The sequence below is a fragment of the Octopus bimaculoides genome, chromosome 22 (assembly GCF_046866305.1).
Source record: "Octopus bimaculoides isolate indiv1 chromosome 22, ASM4686630v1, whole genome shotgun sequence".
Classification (NCBI taxonomy): domain Eukaryota; kingdom Metazoa; phylum Mollusca; class Cephalopoda; order Octopoda; family Octopodidae; genus Octopus; species Octopus bimaculoides.
In genome coordinates, this window is record NC_142949.1 from 33,780,066 (window position 1) to 33,805,065 (window position 25,000).

Genomic DNA, 25,000 nt, shown 5'->3' on the forward strand with positions numbered 1-25,000 from the left:
CCACTACTGCTAGGCAACTGATGTTGGTTTGTTCTCATCCCTGTAACTTAGATGTTCAGCAAAAAGAGATGAATACCCGGTTTTAAAAAAAAGAAAAGAAGTCCTGGGATAATGATTGAAATAAGTAAAAAAAAAAACATTTTAAATTTATATATAATTGGCTTCTTTACAATTTCATGTTCTTCAAGACTTTTAGATATTGTTCTGGCCATAATTCTTCATTATTCCATTATTTTTCTGTAATTGAACAGCTGCAAGTAAATTCTCAGAATTATATTTACATTTTTGCATTGAGGATGCCATGTAGTCGGATAAATATTTACTTCTGGCGACTTTGATTTATTTGGTTACAACAAGCTGGCACCTGCATAGTTTTCTGATTAAGAAGTTCAATTTGCAACCATGTGTTTTTTTTTTTTTTTGCTTTTTTGGGGTCTTGTGATGCCATGGTGGTGCTGCTGCACTTTGAGCAAGTGTTTTCTGCTATAGCTTCACATTGTCTAATATTGCCTTGTGAGTGAAATTTGGCTGATGGGAACTGTAGTGGAAGTCCATCACTTGTGTATGCCCCTGCATGTGTATGTATGTATGTATGTATGTGGGTTTACATGGCTCCTGTCCTTGCCAGTTTCTGTCAACGTGTTCCTGCCAACCCATGCCAGCATGGAAAGTGGATGTTAAATGTTGTTGATGATTTATCATCTATAAATACGTAATAAACACTGGTGCCGGTGCCACATAAAAAGCACTGGTGCTGGGACTACATAAAAATCATTGGTGATGGTGCCGCATAAAAGGCACTAATGCTGGTGCCATGTAAAAGGCAGTGGTGCTGGTGCCACATTAAAAGCACTGGTGCTGTTGCCATGTAAAAAGCACTGATGCTGGTGCCACATAAAAAGCACTGGTGCTAGTGCCACATAAAAAACACTGGTGCTGGTGCCACATAAAAAGCACCCAGTACGCTCTGTAGAGTGGTTGACATTAGGAAAGGCATCCAGCTGTAGAAACCAAGCCAAAACAGTCTATGGAACCCGGTGTGGCTCCTGGCCTTGCCAGTTCCTGTCAAGTTGTCCAACCCATGTCAGCATGGAAAGCGGATGTTAAATGTTGTTGATGATGATTTATCATCCAGAGATACCAATTTGTTGTTCTGTCATTTCCATTTCGGTGATTTATTTTCCTTTATTTCTCTTCTACAATAATGAGACACACTACACTCTATAGTAACACATAAGTTCCATTTATTTGTTTATGTATTTTATGTTTGTTAAATAATTCTGAGATTGAATAATAGAGTTTCGCATGTCAAAACCAAAAATTTACAAAAAAAAAAACAAAAAACAGATAAGGAAACCAAAATCTCTAAAAATCAAAATTAAAATGTTAAGTTAAGTTTCAAGAGCGGGGTGGGGGGTTCGATAGAAATTCGAAACAGTTCAATGCAAACAAAGAAATCGTTTTAACAATGAAAGACAAAGATATAGTGAAACCGTATATAAAAAGATATATAGCAAAAAAAAACCAAAGATATAGTTATAAGGCAGAATCTTCAATAAGTTCAAAGCATACGTCATACATATGCAATAGCATTATGTAAATAATGAGGAGTGGGGAGAGGAAGAAAAAAAAGCGCTTTATTATTTTGAATGAAAGACGAAACTTTAAAAAGGATTGCTTGTAGACAGCTTTACTACACAATAAAAAGCAGCAAGGATTTTTAATCAAACCACCATCCCAAATCTAACATCTAATCAATTACAACTTGGATTTTCAGGCTGTCAGGGTTGCCTTGAGAATTTTAAAAGTCAAAGCTTTCTACAGTAAAAAGTAATGAAACAATAAGACAACTGCTGAAGAATTTGTGCTAGAGCTAGTTAGGAATAATTGATCACTAGAGTTCCTGTTCTTTAAACCAAATACTTAATGCTAATCAAATCAGACTGCTTTGGATGAAAATCCCAAAGAGAATATTTATTTATACCAAGAACAGTGTAAAATGGTTAATGGATTCAAACCGTCTGATGATCAAGTCTCTTTGTTATAATGATGTAATGCATTAAGTGACTGTTTTCTGAAGCCATTATTAATTAATAGGGGCTTTGGTCTTAATCCATGTGTAATGAGGGAACTAAATAAAAATTACTCTATCTCAGTTCATTGGCGAACAAATGTAAATCATGGACATTTGCCGTGGCGTTTGAAAACTGGTTTCATCCAAACTTTGTTCCAGAAGCTGAAATTTATGAAATGATAGAAACAATAATAATTTCAAAATTTTAATTACTAATTGATAACAGTCCACCCCATTTCCTTTAATGTTAAATCTCTCTTTTCACTAAATTATAATACTATATCATGCAGACAGCCATTCAACCTTGACCTAAGGCTTGACCAAGAAAAGGCTGGTTGAATAATATTCATGTCTTTTAGAAAGTTAAAGAAGTGATTTTAAATTCTCAATCACAGAATAATGCTAATAATATAGCCTGAACAGGATAAACTACCCCTATTTTGCAGTACACTTTTCTCTGCAAAATAGGGGTAGTTTATCTTGTTCAGGCTATATTATTAGCATTATTCTGTGATTGAGAATTTAAAATCACTTCTTTAACTTTCTAAAAGACATCTCAATGCTTCTAAAAGCAAACTTCGTTTGTTTATTTACGTTTGTCGTAATTTGAATTTATTCATAGTCTTGTTTGGTCATGCATAGGAATTCAGCAGGAAAGTGTAATGTATGGTTGCTTTTGATGGGACCCTGTGGAGGAGGTGCCTAAGGACTCTACCCCCATGACCCTCCCAGGAATAAAGGGTGGAGAAGATGGATGGATGAGATGAAGACAGATTATATTGAAAATTTGTATAAAAATAGTCGATGGTATGGAAGGAAACCAATATGCATAGTCTTGTTGCCAGACACAGGATCTTCTAACAGCCACCTTCTTGACCCAGGGCAGCACTACGTCCTCCAGACATTTGATGTAGGCCTCCGTGTTGAATCAGAGACCATGTGGGAAGATGAATGGAGGCATAACGTCACCATCACTAGTGATCACTCCAAACACCATGCTGTTGACTGGATGTTTAATTTTTATCACTCTTGGTGCATGTCCTCAGATTGCACTATTCTCAAATTGACACCCAAACACTCTGAAATGCTTGTATTGGGGCTTCCGGCATGAATGTGAAGCAGTACAGCATGTTGTTTCCAAATTTCTGGCAGAGTGAATTGCTTCAGGGTGCTGGTTTTCTCACAAGTGGTGCCCAACTGACCCTACTATACTGTGTAGTCAACAAAATCAAAAACAAACAATGCACATGTGCAAAATTAAAAATATAAAATGGCGACAATTTACCCATCGCATCCTGTATATATATATATATATACACACACACACACACACACACACACACACACACACACACACACACACACACACACACACACACATGTATATATATGATAGGCTTCTTTCAGTTTCTGTCTATCAAATCCACTCACAAAGCTTTGGTTGGCCCAAGGCTATAGAAGAAGACACTTGCCTAAGGTGCCATGCAGTGGGACTGAACCCGAAATCTTGTGGTTGGGGAGCAAGCTTCTTACCACATAGCTATGCCTGTGCCAGTATTTTGTTTGTTTGTTTGTTTGTTTTTCACATATTTTATGGATAGAAGATTATATCAGAAAATTGCATTTCCATAAATAATTCTATTAAAAAACAAAAAAAAATTCTACCCAAGAATAAATTATCTTCTTTGAAAGATATGCAAAGCATTTCGAAAACTGGAATAATAAAGATTAATTAAGAATATTATACAATATTTTTAAAAAGTTCAAAAGTTAAGCTGTCGAGCAGTTTAGGCTCATTGAGACTTTTGCATAATGAATGAAAGTTGGGGGCGGGGGAGAAAAAGAAAAAAAAGTAAAAAACCTTGCTTAACGCCTTTGATTCGTTTCGCTTTTGCTTTAACCTTTTTGCATGTAAACTAGCCATACCCAGCCCAAATAATCCTCTTGTATATCTGAACCAGCCGGATTCAACTTCTCATACATACCCTACAATGTCATTCTGGAAATAAGCAATCAGATCTTTGAAATTTCGATGCTACGAAATAACACAAGATTAATTCAAAACAATGTGAATAAATAAACATTACATTCAACAAAGAAATATGAAATGTTAAGGGGTTAAGACAGATAAACTGATCAAATAGCCTCAGGATCAAGATTATAAATACTGTACAGAATCAGTTGACAGGACACATTGAAATTCAAATAGTTATTGTTCTTTGCTATTTGAAAAAAAGCTTCTCAGCTGTTGTTTTGGTGGCAATTTTTTGTGTTGTGATTTAGTGATGACGGCAGAAATTCCCAGACAGCTTTGAAATGGTTGTGTTTTCTGGATTTTTCTTTTTATTCATAGAAACAGTTTAGTGTTTGGTTGTTGTTTGGTTGTTTGTTTGTTTGTTTGTCTGTTTATCGGTTAATTCTTTGGTTTCAGATCTGATCAAGCAGACTTGTTGTTGTTTTTATGGTTTAGTACTTGAACTAAGTTTTTCTCACACACACACACACACGCATATATATATATATATGCGTGTGTGTGTGTGTGTGTGTGATCTGTTTCTTTTATTTTCTGTCTTCCTAGTCCACTTAGAAGGCTTTGGTCAGCCCTAGGCTATAGTAAAAGATACTTTTCCAAGGTGTTGGGCAGTGGAACTGAACCAGAAAGCACACAGTTGTGCTGTGAATTCTTAACCACACTGCCAAACTGAATGCATATATAAATCTCTGAAGATGCTTCTGGTAAAACTATCAATTGTTTTGATTTATTGACGGCAATATTAGAATATTAGTCTGTTATCTGCCTTATTTGAAATTCGTTATCTCGTAACTAGTCTCGGGCAGAATTGGTTTTCGGCAGTCTTCACACTGAGTTTTATCCAGATTACAGAAGAAAGAATTTCCCGAATGTTAAGAGTATTTGAAGATAATTTAATTTAATTTAGGAAAGCGCAATGAAAATGAATGCTTGCTTGGCTTTTAATCATTCTCTTCTAGTATGTTCCTGGAAGTCTGAAAACCAAATTGACCTTGAACTTGACGATGATTATCTAGTCTAGCTTTAAAATTTTATTGAGTGATTATCTAATGTACCGTGACTTCTATTTAGTATTTCAGTGTTGCAGAAATTTTGCTACTAAGTCATTGTCGTTGTTGTTGTTTTTATTGGTGTTGTTGTTATCATTACTCATTCTCTGGTTTGGCTGTTGATAGTTGAGAAGAAAGTTATGGTTCTTGTTATTATGTAACTGTTAAGTCAAGCTTGATGACGGCTGAATTAGGCAGACAATAACAATGAGAAACCCATCATAGTATGTGAGGTATAGCTGAGCGGTAGAGCATTCTACTGCAGATCATGATGTCCCCGGTTCTATCCCAGGTGTCCCCTTCGACTCAATGAAATTCTGAATCTTTTATAGGCACAGGCATGGCTGTGTGGTTAAGAAGTTTAAGCTTGCTTCCCAACCACATAGTTCTGGGTTTCAGACCCACTACGTGGCACCTTGGCCAAGTGTCTTCAATTCTAGTACCAGGCCAACCAAAGCCTTGTGAGTGGATTTGGGAGATGGAAACTGAAAGAAGCCTGCCACATGGTAGATGGAAACTGAAAGAAACCTGCTGTATATAAATGATGATGATGATATATATATATATATATATATATATATATATGTATGTTTGTATGTATGTATGTGTGTGTGTTTGCATGTATTCATATACACATCTTTGATAAGATTCCGTACAGATTCAGCTTACCAAAACTTTCTACTCACAAGACATTTGATCAACCCAAGGCTATAGCAGAACCCATTTACTCAAGCTGCTGGGCATTGGGCTTGAACCTAGAACCATAAGGTCTTGAACCCACCAAACGTCTTAACTACACAGCCATGACTTCTATTTGAAACCGTTTTGGTTTGTTTACTGTCAACCAACGTCTTCACATCCTCTGCTTCCCCATAATTGTGTAATATTTGGTTAGCATATACTTCCTTCCTTATTTTCTATATTTTTGTTTTTATTCGTCATATTAAGCACTTATCAGCAATTTTCATTGCTATATCTTGTGATAGAGATGAAGAAATCAATGCCGCTTCTTCGAAATCATGTTCCGTCATCTGTAAATTCCGTCGTGAATTCATTGCAAGCATGCAAAACAAAACTGACAGCATCAGCTTCATTTGTTTGGTCACAGCCGTGATCATTTGCCAGTTCTCTACATATTGATTTCTCCAATCCTCACTAGCCAACAAATTTTCATATACATCATATATACACATACATATATATGGATTTCATATTCTGTCTCTGCATCAATGTTTTTTCTGTTCTTTATTTAAAGTCTAATGAAAACAAAAGCATGTGCAAAGAATGCGAATTTTCTTATATTGCATGAAGTTTCTTTAATCAATTTTTACACATTTTCCTTATATCTGCATGTTTATATCATATATATCGTGTGTGTGTGTGTGTGTGTGTGTGTGTGTGTGTGTGTGTGTGTGTATATATATACACACACACACAGACACATACACACATATATATTTTGTGTGTATGTGTACATATGGGTAGTATCATTTGAAAGCTACAGCAATGCAAGGAAGGGCATTGTGATCAGCAGTGTATAATAACGTCTAATAGTATGGTCAATGCAGTAATAGACTAAGATATATATGCGTATATTGATGTGTGCGTGTGTATTTAAAAAATTTAACAAAAACACAACAAAAAAATTTTTTCAAAAACATAAAAAGAAAATTCATAGTTAATCCCTCATCAGTCAATGTCCAAAAGATCGATACAATTTCATGCCTTTGTATCTGTGTGTCTGTATCCATGTATAAATATTCACATATATATATATATATATATATATATATATATATACATATATATATAAGTCAGTAAATAGTGGGGTTGTGTTAACCGCATGTGGAGAAATAATAGGAAAATGAAAAATAATAATAAGGCAGAATGCTAAACTGGAAGCATATTTTAATAAAGATTTCCTAACCGGCTTTCTTTGCATACCAAATTTTCAAGAAGAGGGAGAATGAAAATGTTTTTTTACAAAGAAGTACAAAATGAAGAAAATAATATATAAAAAAAATAATATATAAAAAAATAAATATACCAATACATTATATTGTCTTTGAGCTTTTAAAGTTCAATGGTAATCCATGTAGATAATGGTTGGAAAAATAAGGATGCATGAGAATTGAGTTGTGTTAGGTTTAAAAAAAGGAGCTAAAAGTTTGTGTTAAGCAGGAAGTGTGGTGTCAAAACAGGAAGTGTCTGTAAGGAGAGACAAATCTAGATGTGTGGTGTCAAAACAGGAAGTGTGTGTAAGGGGAGACAAATCTTTTTTGATGTGTCTCCTTACATACACTTCCTGTTTTGACACCACACTTCCTGCTTAACACAAACTTTTAGCTCCTTTTTTTAAACCTAACACAACTCAATTCTCATGCATCCTTATTTTTCCAACCATTATCTACATGAATTACCATTGAACTTTAAAAGCTTAAAGACAATATAATGTATTGGTATATTTACTTTTTTATATATTATTTTTTTTATATATTTTCTTCATTTTGTACTTTTTTGTAAAAAACATTTTCATTCTCCTTCTTGGAAATTTTGCTTCGCAATGAAAGCTGGTTAGAAATCTTTATTAAAATATGCTTCCAGTTTAGCATTCTGCCTTATTCTTCATTTTCCTATATATATATACATATATTCATAGATACATATATGTGTATCCATATTATGTATGTGGTGAAAGTCTGTAACATTGTGATTAATGTGTTTGGGTCATGATCATAATGCCATAAGTTCAATCCTTGGATCAAGTAGTGCATTGTTGTTTTTTTTAGCAAGGCACGTCATTTCCCATTACCCCAGTCTACACAGATGGGAATGTGTTGCAGCTGACTGCTTGTGCATCAAACTGTCCCGCCAACTGTCACATATCTGTAAAACTTTCCAGAAGTTTATAATTTAAATATATATAAGCATGTCTTGATATGCAGCTATATGCATGAGAATACATACATAAAGCAAAACATACAAATCTACACATATACATACATACATACAAAAAAAATACCCTGTTGTTAATGTTAAAACCAGCTCTTTCTCTATTGGCAAGAAATCTTGAAATAAACAGAATAATCACACACACACACACACACACACACACACACACACACACACACACACACACACATATTTGTACATCTTTTTGTTCAACTTCTGTTGAGGTCAACTTTGCTTTTCATCCCTCTGTGGTTGGTAAACTAAGGTACCAGTCATATGCTGGGGGAAGGGGGGCAATGTATATTCCAAGCACAGCATAGATGTAAGTGGAATTTTGAAAAGGTTAGGTCTTGCTATTTTTATTAAAAATAATTTCAGTCATTTGCTGTTGTTTGATTTTTAATTTCAAGCATTTGAGTTCAGATTCTCTTTTTCCCTTACCCACTCTTTTAGCTCTGTCTTTCTTTTTCTCTTACTCACACACACACACACACACACACACACACGCACACACCAGAGTCTCTTTCTCTCTCTCTCTCAGCACACTTGCATATAGTCTATCTCTCTATCATACACAAACACAGTCTTCTCTCTTTCTCTCTCAAACACACACACAAACACACTCTCACACAGATACATACACACACACCTGTGTATGTACACACTTCAGGGTTTCGCTGTTCTTAGCTATAACTTTCAAACATTTAGATTTTAATTAACGCTCAATGTTTGCTTCTGTCTCTATGCCCCTCCACCTCTGTCTCACCCCTCTCACATACACATAATACAGAGAACCACACCAAAATGAATACATGGCCCTTTCCGTTTCATTTACCAATTTCCAAGTGTTTCTTACAGGGAAGACCAACCACTACAGAAAAAAAAAAGACAAAATAATTTCTTTGCATGTTGATTCATTTCAACAATTTGTCTAATTTCTTACTTTCCAGTTGTTCCAATGACGAAGCTGATGATTATAACAGGTTCGTTAATGTGTATTTGACTCTAACTATAGAGAATGCTAGATGCTTAATTCTTCTACCTTTTTAAACTATTAAAACATTTTGCATTTGAAATTCTGTTTAGTTGCTGATGTTCTTTGGTAATGCTGTATCAATTTATATGCTTTATTTATTCATTTAGTTTTTTTAAATTTATTTATCTGTTTGTTTGCCATAGATATATATATATATATTTGTTTCATGTATGTAAATGTAGTGTGCATATGTATGTGTATATATACATACATATATATATATATATATATATATATATATATATATATACACACAAAAATAAGAGGAATGACCAGCAAAAGTGGACTCCTATATGCTAGAAATAGATGCCGAATCATCTAACCTCGAATCGTTTTTTTATTTAGTATTTTTTCATTTGTCTTGCCCTTTTACAGTCTGTTGTGTCGCTAAATTTTTACTGAGAACATATTTTTTGTGGTTAGATGATTCGGCATCTATTTCTAGCAGATAGGAGTCCACTTTTGCTGGTCATTCCTCTTATTTTTGTATGTAATATAATTTTAATCTTCGGATTTTTTTAATATGCTAGACCACTGGTTTTAATTGATTAATATCAATTTCTACCCTTATTAATAAATTTTATATATATATATAATTGGTCTGTGCTGCAGAAAAGGCTGTGATGGGAGGAAACTTCTGACTTATATTATAAACCAGCCCCTGGACAGATGACTAGCCTATTGCAGGATCAAACCCCTCAGCCTTATGATCACTCATGTGGCCAGTACACATTTTCGGCTAAATGATATGGAGCAATGTAAGATGGAGTACCTTGTACCAAAGACATGACATGCTGCACTAGTCAGCCTGGGAATTGATCCCATGACTTTACAGTCACTAGCGTCCAGTAGGTTTTATTTAAAGAAAGTACTCGCACTAGTATGAAGATGTGGTGGAATAACATCTTGAAACAACATCTTGTGTTTCTTCTATGAGGTTCAAATTTTTGTGATGCCCTGTGTGTGATGTCTATATGTATGTGTGTATGTATGTAGATATACTTACACATGTATGTATGTATGTGTATATATATATATATATATAGATAGATAGATAGATACACACACACTCATATATACGCATATATAGATCTTTATATTAGTGTGTGTGTGTCTGCGTATTTACGTGTATACATGTGCATATTTGCCTGTATATATATATATTGAAATATTTTATGCAGTTTTCTCTTTGCCTTCTCTTGAAATTTAGTAATTTTTTGTTAAATTCTAATACTTTTTTTTCTTTTCAATTGCTCTTGTTTTATTTAATAATGCCTTGCTCAGACATGCAAAAAAATGATCTGCTTCATTTTGTATTTGGCATGGTGAATCAGTAGAAATTAGTTATTTTCAGAGTTGGAGTTGCTTGTTGCCAGCTAGAAAAGATAAACGAAGTAGCAGTAATTCTTTTACTGGTTTCAGTCATTGGACTGTGGCCATGCTAGAGCATCACTGTTAAGGTAGTTTTAGAGACAATATTCCTTATTGACAACAGATCTTGTGAAATGAAATACCACTTATTTATTGAGTACACTACACAGTCATTTAATTCCTTTACAGGTCTGGTTTCAATCTTTGAGTGGGACCATGGTGGAACACTGATTTTCCAATATTTTTTAATCAGTTATTTATTTGAACACCTGCTGAGAATTTTGTTTGAAATTTAATTTATTGACTCAGGTTCACCTATTGACTTACTTCCCTTTTTACATAATTCCACCCACCCACCCCCACCACCACCACAAAGAAATTTGCACGTATTTAGTAAGAATATGCAAACACGAAAACAGATACTCTCATACACAGAAACATCTCTCCTTCTCCCCCTCTCCCCAACCACCACCACCACCACCATTAGAAATGAACATATACATACACAAAACACTTGTGCTGGTGCCATGGAAAAGCACCCATCCTGGTGCTATGTAAGAGCAGCCAGTACACTCTGTAAAGTGGTTGACATTAGGAAAGGCATCCAGCTACGAAAGCCATGCTAAAAACGAACAAATGGAACCTAGACAGCTCTGTAGTTGGCCAGCTTCAGTCAAACCATCCAACCCTTGCTATTTTGAAGAATGGACGTTAGATGATGATGATGATGATGATGATGATGATGACAGTGGGTAAGACTGCATCAAATGGCTTAGAATAGATATGGACCGGATTAGTGCTCAGACCAGATGAAATTCCTAAACTCCAGCGTTCTGTCCGTGGGAGACATAAACCAACTAAACAGGAGCTGTTTGTAGGAAATACACCAGTCGAACTAAGGAAAATATAGATAAAATAAAAGTTAGACTGGCAGTTATTTATGGCCCCAGGCCATTTGCAAGTAAGTTACACCCACACACACACATATATAGAAAAATATGTAAAGATATATATACAAACATATAAGTAAAGATATATGTATATACATATGTACGTATGTATGTGTATATATATATATATATAAATATATATATATATATATATATATATATATATATATAATTAATCATAAAGCAGAAAGATAGTTCATTGTTAGTCCTTCACAGAAAGACAGATATTCAGAAGTTACATAAGCAAAAATAAAATTGAGTTTTTTTTTTTTTTTCCCCCTCTTTATTCTCAATTGTATTTTTACTTACATTTAGGTCTGAATATCTATCTTTTTGTGAAGAACTACCATTGACTATCTTTCTGCTTTCTGATTAATTATGTATGTATGTGTTTGTTTGTGTGTGTGTATGTATGTGTGTGTGTGTGTGTTTATGTAACTTGTAAAATGTTATAAAGAACTGCCTGTCCAGCTTTTATGCCCTCATTATGTGTGTGTGTTTGTAAGAATAAGATAACACAAAAATGGACGATGGCAGGCTTAAATAGTAGATCGCAACATTTGTTTCTGCACTCATTCACACGTCAGCTACTCTCTAGAAAGTCCACAGAACCGGTATGAAAGCCTCTACCTCAAGGTGAAGAAATCCGTTCACCTGTATTGATATTTGAAAATGCTCACCACATGAAAAAACTGCTTAAGGCTAAAACTATAATGTAAGTCGTGTACCTATTCATTTGTAAAGTTTTGGTATCAGGAAGTGCATCCTGCTGTAAAATACTGCCTCAAAAGCAATCTCATCTAACTCATGCCAGCATGGAAAAAATGGACATAAAAATAATGACAGAATCAATATTTTTGTCAGCAGGATGCTGCACTGCTTCAGATTCTTATCCACTTGCAGTTTGCTATTTCTAGCAGGTCAAGCAACTGTGTAGAAACTTCTTTTAGGCCAGCAGCAGTAGTAGTAGTAGTAGTAGTAGTAGTGATTTTCCCCAAACCTGCCATGATCAAGCAGACATTCCCATGATGGCCACCTCATCTTTTGACTTCAGCAGAGAAAATTGTACAAGAGTCAAAGGATTGAAATTCAACTTTAGGAGGCTATGTCTACCATGAAAGTATGTGAGAATAGTTTCCTGTGTTTGGATCACACTTTTGATATGAAAAGGAAGGAGAACTTGCCAGTTGTGGCAAGCATGCCTTTCCAAGAATATTGGTGCAGTATTATTGTCGTTTAGTACCACTTCATTCAGAAGTTGCAACTTACATTGGAAGCCATTCCAGCCATGACCATCTTGACTTTTTGCATTATAGAGACGATACTGTACCTTTCTTTTCAGATAGCAGGGGCAAGGGTGATTTTAGGAAGAATTGGTAGCTAATTCTGGCATATTGAGTGCCAGTTCAGATCAGACGGAGCAACTTCAAATGAAAGCCATTCCAACCATGATCACCCTGGCTTTTTTGAATTTCAGAGAATACATTATAGCCTTCCTTTCAGATAGCTGGAGCAGAGGGTGATTGGAAGAGAATTGGTTGCTGTTTCTAGCATGTTGAGTAGCTGTATAGAAGTTGCTTTGTAGTTCAATAAGGACTTGAAAGTTATGCTTAGAGATTCAATTTACTAAGAATATACTAAAATTTTACATTGCTCCATTGGTCCATAACAATAATAATGGTGATGCCAATATTGATTTTTAAAATAGGCATCGCACATTCGAGTGAGTTAAATGTGTTGTCGGAAGATAGAATGAAGAATGTATAATGGAACCACCATAATGTCTGAAGAAAGGAGGAAAAGTCTGCTGTAGAACATGGTGGTTGTAAAGATAGAATGAATTACGTGTAACAGAACAACATCTTGTCTGCAGATAGACCGTGAAGTCTGCCATAGATCATAAGTCATTGGCAGGGCCAGGTTGAGCCCCATTGAGGCCTTAAGCACTTAAAAGATTGTGGTACCCCCCATATGTAAGGGATTCAAAATATAAATTGGAATAACCCATAGATTAAATTTTTATTTTTCAAAATGAAACAAAACTAGCAGTAAGATGGAAAGTAATGTTTATTTTTGTATAATTCTGCTTTATTAATATTTGAACTGTTTTCTCCTACTTTTTTTAATTGCAAAGTATTTAATTAGATCCTCATTATGACACCATCGACATCATCATCATCATCATCATTTAGCATCTGTTGTTCATGCTGGAATCGGTTGGATGGTTTGACCGGGCTGGCATGCAGGAAGGCTGCACCATGATCCAGTCTGATTTGGCATGGTTTTCCACGGCTGGCTGCTCTTCCTAACGCCAACCACTCTGAGAGTGTAATAGGTGATTTTATGTGCCACCAACATGGGTGCCATTTACATGACACCGGTATCTGCCATGACTGGGATTTTGCTCGGCTTGATGGGTCTTCTTCTCAAGCACGACATAATGCCAGAGGTCTTGGTCATTGCCTCCGTGAGGCCCAACATTCGAAAGGTACTTAGCCACTTTACCTCCATGAGGCCCAACACTCAAAAGAAACTCAGCCATCTCGCCTTCCAAGGTCGATAAATTAAGCACCAGTTGCGTACTGGGTCGATCTAACTGACTGGCCCTCACTCCCAAAATTTCAGGCCTTGTGCCTTGAGTAGAAAGGATTATTATTATTATTATTATTATTAAAGTGGCAAGCTGACAGAATTTTTAGTGCACTGAACAAAATGTTTAGTGGTATTTCGCCTGCCGCTACGTTCTGAGTTCAAATACCGTTGAGGTCAACTTTGCCTTTCATTCTTTCGGGGTCAATAGAACGAGTACCAGTTGAACACTGGGGTCAATGCAATTGATGAGTCCCCTCCCCCAAATTTAAGGCATTGTGCCTATAGCAGAAAGGATTATTATTATTATTATTATTATTATTATCATTATTATTATTATTATTATTATTATTATCATTATTATCATTATCATTATTATCATTATTATTATTATCATTATTATTATTATTATTATTATCATTATCATTATCATTATTATTATTATTTCCATTATTATTTCCATTATTATTATTATTATTATTATTATCATTATCATTATTATTATTATCATTATTATTATTATTATCATTATCATTATTATTATTATTATTATTATCATTATCATTATTATTATTATTATCATTATCATTATTATTATTATTATTATCATTATCATTATTATTATTATCGTTATTATTATTATTATTATCATTATTATTATTACTATCATTATTAAAGCAGCAAGCTGGCAGAATTGTTAGCACGCTGGACGAAATGCTCCATGGCGTTTCGCCCGTTGCTATGTTCTGAGTTCAAATTCCACTGAGGTTGATTTTGACTTTCATCCTTTCGGGGTTGATAAAACAAGTACCAATGAAATACTGTGTTTGGTGCAATTGACTCAACCCCCTCCCCCAAAACTGCTGCCCTTGGGGCAAAATTTGAAACCATTATTCTTATTATTGTTACCTTTCTAACTTTTTGTTTTATCCGTTTTGGTCTTGTGGGGCTTCCAAAATTTCAAACATTGAAAAAATGAAGTGCGTTCAATTGCATCTATTAATGGTAAAGAGCTGGTCTTTTTCTATAATGCGTTTCCAAAATGTTTCCTCTTTAATACATTAACCTTGAAATTTATTTTGCTTAGGAAGTGTGTGTGGGGTAGGTGATGAATGGGGTGGGATGGGGGTTGAGAGTTCTTTTGTTTTTCTTTTCGTTTCAAGTAGTATATTTCTCGGTGTATCGTATCTCATCCCTGCCCCCCTCCCACCACCACCACCACTCCGAAAAAAAAAAAACGGTTCATGAAAATACAAAATTTTCTGATACTAAAAATAAGTAAATAAATAAGTAAATAAATATATATATACATATATAAACAGTGGTATTGATTCATTGGGTTATGCTTCTTGCTTTTCTTTTAACTGCAATGCATACAATAGCAACAAATATTTGGGTCTGAATATTAGTGATGTGTGGAAGAAGCATATCTTTAAGAACGCTCTAAATCTTCTGCTTATCATTGTCCTTCAATTCATTGATTTTAAGCACAGTGAGATGTTGGAATGAACTTTTAGATAAATAACTTCATAGAAAACGCTGAACAGATAAAGGTTTTTCTTTCCTTCTCTCTTTCTTTTCATTTTCTTCTTTTATTTATGTTCCTAGCTACAATGGCTATTCTATAACTACATACATAAACCAGAATCAATTAGTTAGGCATTTACCATTCCACTGATGTTAGTTTTTGAAAATAAATGTGCACACACACACACACACACTCTCTCGCTCTTTTACTCCCACTCGTAGACCTGAATGAAATAGAAAAACAAAAATATTAAAAGAATAAATTCCCAGCCCCACCCCCTCCTTCGTTCAAAAAATAAATAAATAAATAAATATACAACAATTACTTAACTTTCGCCTACATGAAGTGAAATAGTGATTTAATGTTTCTTTTTCTTTACAATGTAAAAAAAAAAATTGAAACATAAAAAAAAATTAACGGTGCTATAGATAAAATACAGTAGTCTTGTGTATCAAAGATTTTCACATTTTCTCCAAAGAATGTGTGTTTGTGTATTTGTGTGTCTTCATGTGTGTGTGTGTGTGTGGTGAGGGTGAGGTGTGCATGTACACTTGTAGATATAAATCTATAAATACTACTTTATATACAGACAGAACTCGTAAGATGCTGACAAATAAGGTCTCTGAATTCTGAATGCATTTAACCACAGATTAAAACTTTATTACAAGGAGCCAACAAGTGTCCCTCTACATGGTTGTGTGGCCTGCTAGAAATAGTGACCATACTTCCCTCAAAGTCGTGCCCTACCACTTGAAGGGACTTGATGAATAATGTTGTTCTTGTCATTGCCTCAACCTGCTTTGCTGCAATTGGCAGTGAATCCATTCAGTGCCTGCTAGAGATCATCTTCTGATGAACCTAGTAACATCAGTCGTCTGCAAGTGTTAGATGCCTGTTTCTACAAGTGGCCAAAAGGGGGTTCCTGTAGACAACCTCTGGAGTAACATTACTCAACAGACTGTGTTGCTTGGAGATCAGGGAGTCTCTTCAGATTTGAGCTGTTCCTTCTCCACATTGAGAGGTCACAGCTTTGGTACTATGGGCATGTGATTAGAATGTCACAGGAAATAATCGCAAAGCAGATTCTTCATGTCATGCTAATCAGCAGAAAACTTAGGAGTAGACCGAGGGTGAATTTATTGGATTATATCCCTCATTCTAGGTAACCTGGTCAGGAAGTCTAATGACAGTTGCTTTAGAGGAGCCTGAGGATTCTACCCTCTTAGGAATAGTGTGTGAAGAAGGTGGATAGATGAATGGTTGTTGACTGGCTCATATATCCTACCTGTTTTATGTATATATATATGTACGATAGGCTTCCACAGTTTCCATCTATCAAATTCACTCACAAGGCATTGGTTGGCCTGGGACTACAGTAGAAGACACTAGCCTACAGTGGAGCTTAGTGGGATTGAACTTACGACCACATGGTTGGGAAACAAACTTCTTAACTACACAATCATACCTGTGCCCATAAAAAAAATATAGAACCAAAGCTCCCAGGGAAAATATGAATATGAAATTATTTTTTCTTTGTTTTTTTCTTTAAGAAAACAAAAATATGATTAAAATGAGCGAAGGCTTTGGGACATCTGACAAGCAATGAAATGTGCATAATTTATTGGCTGTGCAAGTTTAATGACCAAGATAAGGTGGTTTCAACGAGTTTTTTAGTAGATGACATGTAATTAAAAAAGGGAAATTAATTATAAAAAGCAAAAAAAAAAAATACAAAGAAATCACAGATTTGCCAAAGATACGAATGATATTTGACAACTGAGAATATTTTGTTGTGTTGGTAACAATAAAGAGATGTAGCTGGTTGATACTGAGACTGACATGGTTTAACCTAAGGCAAGTGGCGTCGCAAGGGATCACAGTCCCTGGGGGGTGGGAAATAATGTTTTTTTTTTATGTCCTTACTTTGACAAATGTGCTGGTGCCATGTTAAAAACACCTGTACTGGTGCCATGTATAAAGCACCCAGTACACTCTGTAAAGTGGTTGGTGTTTAGGAAGGACGTCCAGTCATAGAAGCCATACCAAGACAGACAGTTGGGACCTGGTGCAGCTCCCTGGCTTGCTAGCTCCAACGAAACCATTTAACCCATGCCAGCATGGAAAACTGACTTTGAATCATAATAACAATAGTAATGATAATGATAGTAATGATAATGATAATTGTAGCCCTTTCAACTATAGGCTCAAGACTTGAAATTTTAGGGGATGGGAACCAGTCAATTACATTGACTCCAGTCAACTGGTACTTATTTTATTGACCCCAAAAGGATGAAAGGCAAAGTTGACCATGGTAGAATTTGAACTCAAGATGTAAAGACAGTTGAAATGCCACTAAGCATTTTGCCTGGTGTGCTAACGATTCTGCCACCTCACCACCCTAATAATAATGATAATGGAAAATACGATAATGATAATAATAATGAAAAATAATAATGATAATAATAACAATGAAGATGATGATAAATCAGAAGAAATTTTGCATTACTTTTACATGTGCACACAGGAATAACTGGTCCCTGTGCCTTCTATTTCGTGATCAATTCTGGTTCTGGCTAATTTTCTTCAAAATTTGTTTGTCCCCCCACCCCCACCCCCACCCCCTGAAATTGCTGACCTTGTGCCAAAATTTGAAATCAATATTTGTTAGGCATCAAGGCGGTGCCCCAGCATAGCTGCAGCTGAATGACTGAAACAAGTAAAAGACACAAAGATGCAGTTTGGGATGCCCCACGGTTTGCTGTTTGGCCCATGACTGCTTCCGAAACATAAGGCCGCAAAATGTCCCGTCTTGTATTACGATGTCTCTTTTTAATTTTCGCCTTCTTACTTTTGCAGTCCTGTGAATAGCCGAATTTCTTCAGCAGATGTCAGCCGACAGAGTACACAAGACTACAGTGATGCTGCTGCTCCTCCTCCAACTGATTTACCTTATGAAGAGAAAGAAACAGAAAAACGCACAGAACTGCCTTCACCAGCTCGCAATCGTTGGATCGATGCAATCCAAAAAGTGTGCAGTCAGCTAGGAGACGTAAGTATTTGTATTGTGTTTTGGGGGTTTTATTGCTTCTTTTTTATTAATTATTTATTTTAATCCTTCTTTATCCCTTTTTTCTGTCATTTACTTGCATAAGATGCCACATATAAAGCACTCGGCCCATTCTGGGTGGAGGTAGGGAGATTGGTGTTAGGAAGGGCATCCAAATGCATAAAAAAACCATGCCAAAACTGACCACACCTGTGCTGGCATTTGGAAAGGCATACAGTTAAAAAAACCATACCAAAACTGACCTCACCTGTGCTGGTGCCACGTAAAAAGCACTGTCCTTTCTGTGGGGTGGTTGGTGTTAGGAAGGGCATCCAGCCAAAAAAACTATGCCAAAACAGACACAGAAGTCTGGTGTAGTCTTCTACCTGGCCAGCTCCTGTCAAACCCTCTAACCCATGCCAGCATTGGAAGGTGGACATTAAACAATGATGATATCCAGTTTGAACATAAAATAAGGTGAAATATTTGGGCATCCAGTCCATACTGTGAAGTGGTTGGCATGTGGAAGGGCATCCAGCTGTAAGAACCATGCCAAAACTGACCTTGATTGTGCTGATGCTACATAAAAAGCATTCAGTTCCCTTTCTTGGGTGGCTGGCATTTGAAAGCGCATCCAGCTGTAAAAACCTTGCCAAAACAGACACAGACACATTGTTTTGAATTAAGCTTGCATTGTCTCATAGCTTCAAGACTTTGAATGACGTGATTGTTTACTTTGGGGTTTGAATAAATGTAACAAATTCAAAGTTTGAAGGAAATATTTGCCATTTTTCATAATTGTTAGGGGTAAGCAAATAAGAAATAACAGTTGCTACCCGAGGACAAAAATTGTTTTACACAGTGTAATCACACTGAGAAAGCTTATTAAAATAGTTAAATAATTATAATCATTTTCCTTTTTAAATTACAATTATTAATTCTTTGTTTTTTTTTTTTACAGCCCGAGGTAGATGGTCTGAATGGAGATTCAAGGGAGAAATGGTGGGCTCGTCATGCTAATGGAGGGTGAGTTATGATTCGTCAACAATTAAACAATTAATTTTATGAATTGAAATAACTGTAAAATTCTATATAAATGATGTTTAGCAGGTATCCCAGGGGCAAATTATTTTCCTGCAATTTGTTTGGATATCAAATGTTTGATGTATTTATGTATTCATTTCAGTTATTTCATTTTTTTTTGCCATATATATATTAATATTTCTAAATCTCTCTAAAGGAGACTACAGCAACAGTACTGGATATGTTACCTTGACGATAACTATTAATATATGTATATGTGTGTATATATTATTTGTGTGTATATATATATATATATATATATATATATATATATATATATGTATATAGAGAGAGAGAGAGATTGATAAATAGATAGATAAATAGATATGCAGATACATATATACATACATATGTGTGTGTACACATAGACATACACGTAAATATATATTCATACATACATATACACATATACATATATATAAACATTATATATGCATGTTTATAGCAAATAACTGATGATTCTTTGTATAATTATGTAAAATAATGAATACACTAACGATGAGATATTGTTTGTAATTTTAAAACAGTATATATATTACTGCCAAAAATTTTTATTATTTGTATAAAGTACACATTTGCAAAATTAATCTAGATTATTGTGCACACAACGGGGGAAAAAAATTAATTATTTTTTTTAATATGATATATTAAAAGTTAACAATATGCAAATAAATTAATATCATTTTTAATAAATAATTTCACTCATTAACTCGCATTGCATAATATTTTTACTTTTATTTGTCAATTTATTTCGCTTTATAAAAACTGTACACAGAGATTTTTTTTGTGTTTAATTTCTTTATTCAATTATATAAAAACGATTTGGAGTCTGTATGGCCAGCTTTTTTTTCATTGTTTCTTTCTTGTTTTTTGTTTGTTCTTTCAATATAATTAATTTATAATGAGACACAATAAACATGTTCTTTCAAGCTGCTATGACCATTTTTTAATCCTATTGTGGATTTGACGGATAATTTCAGTAATTTTTACTGACAAGAACCCGTTAGCTGTCACTGAAGTTCTTAGCAACATTCAACACAGAGTGACAGGTCCTTATATGTCTGACATATGTTCAATAATAAGCATAGAGGCAACAACATGTCTTCTCTTGAAAGGAAATAATCATATTTAAAAAAAAAAAAACAAAAGGGTGAAGGAAAGGAAAACAAGAAGAAGCTTTTGTCCCTTAACTCTCGGTTTTATTTGTGTTTTCCTGTTTGTCTTTCATTAAATATTTATTGGCACCGTGACCATGATAATCCCAATAACAATCCTGATAATGATAATAATCATTGATAATAGTAATAATAATCATTATGATATTCCATCATGGCTGTATGATAAAAAGTTTGCTTCCCAACTACGTGATTCCAGGTTCAGTCCTGCTGCATGGCACCTTGGGCAAGTGTTTTCTATTATAGCCTCAACAGCCATCCATCTTTATGTTCTGAGTTCAGATATTCCACCGAGATCAACTTTGCGTTTCATCCTTTTTGGGGTCAATAAAATAAGTACCAGTTAAATATTGGGGTTGGTGTAAAACAACTAGTGCCCTCCCACTGAAAAATTGCATGCCTTGTGCCTGTGGTTGGAAGGAATAGTTATCATTTATTATTTATATTAATCACCTCATCATTTTAAACACCTAATATTCCTTCCTTGCAATGAATTTGCTGAGTCTGCTATGTAATAATAATTTATTTTTTGAACCAGTTGAAGGCACGTGAGATGTCGAAATATTGTTCACTAGATAACAAATGGCACTCTTCTTTTAATTTTGATTTAATAATAATAATAATAATAATCCTTTCTACAAGGCCTGAAATTTGTTGGGTCATGGCTAGCTGGTTACATCAACCTCAGTGTTTCACTGGTACTTATTTTACGGGCTCTGAAAGGATTAAAAAAAATGGCAAAGTTGATCTTGATGGAATTTGAACCCATGACATAAAGATGGATGAAATGTCGCTACACATTTTGCCAGGTGTGCTAACCATTCTGCCAGCTCACTACCTTACAATCCAGGATAATTATTGCAAAGGCATTTTTTTCCTGTTTTGCAATGATTTGGCCAGCTCACTGCCTTTAAAAGTAATAGTAGTAGTAGTAGTAGTAGTAGTAATAATAATAATAATAATAATAATAATAATAATAATAATAATAATAATAATAATAATAATAATAATAATAATGATGATGATTATAATTATAATATCAATGTTAAAATAATAATAACGTTTTGGTTATTGATGTGAGGATTATCTGATAAATAGCAGGCATGAACCAGTGTAATGAGGCGCTAAGTGAGGAATATGCAAAACATTACTTGACAAAGATATACCATTATTGCAGAAGAAGAATTTACTGCTAATTTGGGGAAACATCAAAGCAAATGTTCTGGTGCTTTATGGCAGCTATTGTCAATGTCTCTAAGGAGTGAAGTGGGGAAGCAAAGTTCCTTTGAGTTCTGCGATGGAAATGTATTTACCAATCTGTAAAATAAAATTTCTAAAAGCTTTATCGGGCATGTAACCATGCTAGATAATCAGGTGTGACAGCAAGAAAGAGAGAGAGAGAGAGAGAGAGATAGAGAGAGAGAGAGAGCTAATATTGACTTAGTTGCATGTGATGTGTGGAAGGAGACAAACAAATGATTACGATCGTCGAGATGCTTCATTTAGTGAAATTGTTTTATAGGATGTATATCGGGTAGTCAAAGAAATATTGAAATTACCATTTGACGGTGGATTGGCAGAGTTGTTGGAATGTCAGACAAAATGCTTTATGGCAAGGGTCCCTAATCATTGAGCTACAGACCAGCACAAGTCCATGTATCATTTGGTGCCAGGTTACACAGAAAGAATGAAATTTGAAATTTCAGTTTCTGTTTTATTGACTATCACAGCATGCAGAGTGTTTTTGCATAATACATGTAATATTAACAGTAGTGGTGTGAAGTGAACTTGTATCTGAGCAGTTAATCTGTGGTGAATGGTTGAGCCTCTTCATCCTGATGGGTTTGAAGGGTGCCAGTGCCTGAGATGGCTGTTCGGGCCAAGGGTGGTGTAGAAGAGCCAGGGATGTTTATCATGGGGAAAAGTTGACAGGGGATGAGTAAGTGCAAATCAATCTTTGCAGCTTCAATGTCTGATCTGTTTCTTGACATCTGTTACTTTTCATCAGGTCCATTCCCTTGACAATGACATGTCAGCACTTTGGGCAGTCCTTGACAATTGTGTGTATTATATATGTCATATATATATATATATATATATATATATATATATATATATACATATATATATATTTCGTATGTGTATTTCGTGTGCAAGATTCTTGATGTGGATACATGTGTTGAAGGAAATACAATTAAACCTTGGGAGAGGCATTATGCCGGTAATAAATGGAAGTGGAGAGACAAGTTACTGAAGAGATTGCAAGAGTGCAATGAAATAATTTAACAAAAAACTATATAAATTAATAAAGGACTGAACCAGTGCGTGTGTTTATTACCGGCATAATGCCTCTCCCAAGGTTTAATTGTATGTATATATATATATATATATATATGTATTGCATACTCCAAAGACATCTCCCTCAAATCAAAACTCTGCATCTACAATTCCAATGTCAAGGCCATTCTTCTCTAATCAACGGAACAGCCTGCTCGTGAAATTAACGTGCAAGGGGTTGAGCACTCTACAGACATGTGTACCCTTAATGTAGTTCTCGGGTATATTCAGCGTGACACAGTGTGTGACAAGGCTAGCCCTTTGAAATACAGGCACAACAGAAACAGGAAGAAAGAGTGAGTGAAAGTTGTGGTAAAAGAATACAGTAGGGTTCGCCACCATCCCCTGCCAGAGCCTCGTGGAGCCTTTATGTGTTTTCGCTCATAAACACTCACAATGCCCGGTCTGGGAATCGAAACCGCAATCCTATGACCGCGAGTCCACTGCCCTAACCACTGGGCCATTGTGCCTCCACATAATAATACGAGATGGTTTCTGTGTGGTGAAGATATTTGACATGCTGGCTGATTTGAGAATTCCTGATGTCCTAATTGCTGCTTGTTAGCCGCTGTTGTGAATGGCTGCATCTCATTCTGTTCGCTTTGTGCTTAGATAACAGAAAATTGGCAGTGGTTCAGCAGGGTTCCCTAACCAGTTAAGATCCCCACTGCAGGGAGAATGTTCTTTGCCTTCATCTCTCCTGGATTTATTTATTTCCCTGTAGAAGCTGCAGTCTCGTTTTATGGCTGAAGCAAATTACCTAACGAGGCAGCGTGCAACATGTTTGTGTCATTAATGGCGAAGATAAAGTTATGGATGCTGTTTTTGTGGTACCTCTCTCTCTTTCTCTATCTCTTTCCTCTCTCTTTCTTTCTCTATCTCTTTCCTCTCTCTCTCTCTGTCTATACCTTCCTGATAGTCCCCATCTACCTATCTCTCTCCCATTCCTCTCACTACCCACTCTCTTCCTCTACTTCTACTTCTCTTTCTCCCTTTACCTGTCTTTCTCCCTCTACCTCCTCTTTACCTTTCTCTCTTTACTCTTCCTCTTTCTCTCCCTCTACCTTTCTCTCTTCCTCTACTTCTCTCTCCCTCTACTTCTCTCTTCCTCTACTTCTCTCTCCCTCTACTTCTCTCTCCCTCTACTTCTCTCTCCCTCTTCTCTCCTACCGCTCTCTCTTTACATTTCTCTGTCTACTTCTACCTCTCTCTCTTCTACCTCTCTCTCTCTCTTTTGAAGGCAGTGCCCCAGCATGGCCACAGTCTAATGAGTGAAACAAGTGAAAGGTAAAAAGTTAAAAAAGTAAAGATACAAAGTCAGTTTAACAATCGAAGACTTTCCTAAGAAACATGTTGAGACACCAAGACCTTCAAGTTGGGTTGCTGAAACACGCTAATTATTAACAGTAATTACTCACATAGCTAATCAAATGATGCAGGAAATTGTTATCTCTGTTTTCATTAAAAAAAAAAAAAATTCTTAAAACTCAATTTTTTTCTTGTTCCTTTTTGTTTGTAACGAGAGCTTCCCACCCACGTTTGTCAGCAAATAGAACTCAAAGATAGCCACATAACATTTAAATATATTTAAAAATGTCTCATACATGCAAAGATTTTTTTTTTTGAAATTTTATCTTATTTTCCAAGAATACTTTAAAACTATTTTAATTATTTCATAGCTCCTTTCTGTTTCTTTTGTTTTTTCTTTCTTTTTTTTTAATATTTTATTTTCTTTTTTTTTTAACTTTTGTTTTAGAGAGAAGAAAACCGAGTAAGCA

At 35.1% G+C, this 25,000-nt stretch overlaps 1 protein-coding gene across 1 annotated transcript in view; it reads left to right on the forward strand.

Annotated features, from left to right (window-relative positions):
• The window catches only part of LOC106879696 (protein unc-13 homolog B), a gene marked incomplete in the record, with an annotated part of 200,335 nt that overhangs the window by 49,581 nt on the left and 125,754 nt on the right, over positions 1-25,000 (forward strand). The window contains 3 exon segments of the mRNA XM_089339545.1: positions 9,058-9,090; positions 18,438-18,630; positions 19,589-19,653. Coding sequence (XP_089195671.1) covers positions 9,058-9,090; positions 18,438-18,630; positions 19,589-19,653 — 291 coding nt within the window.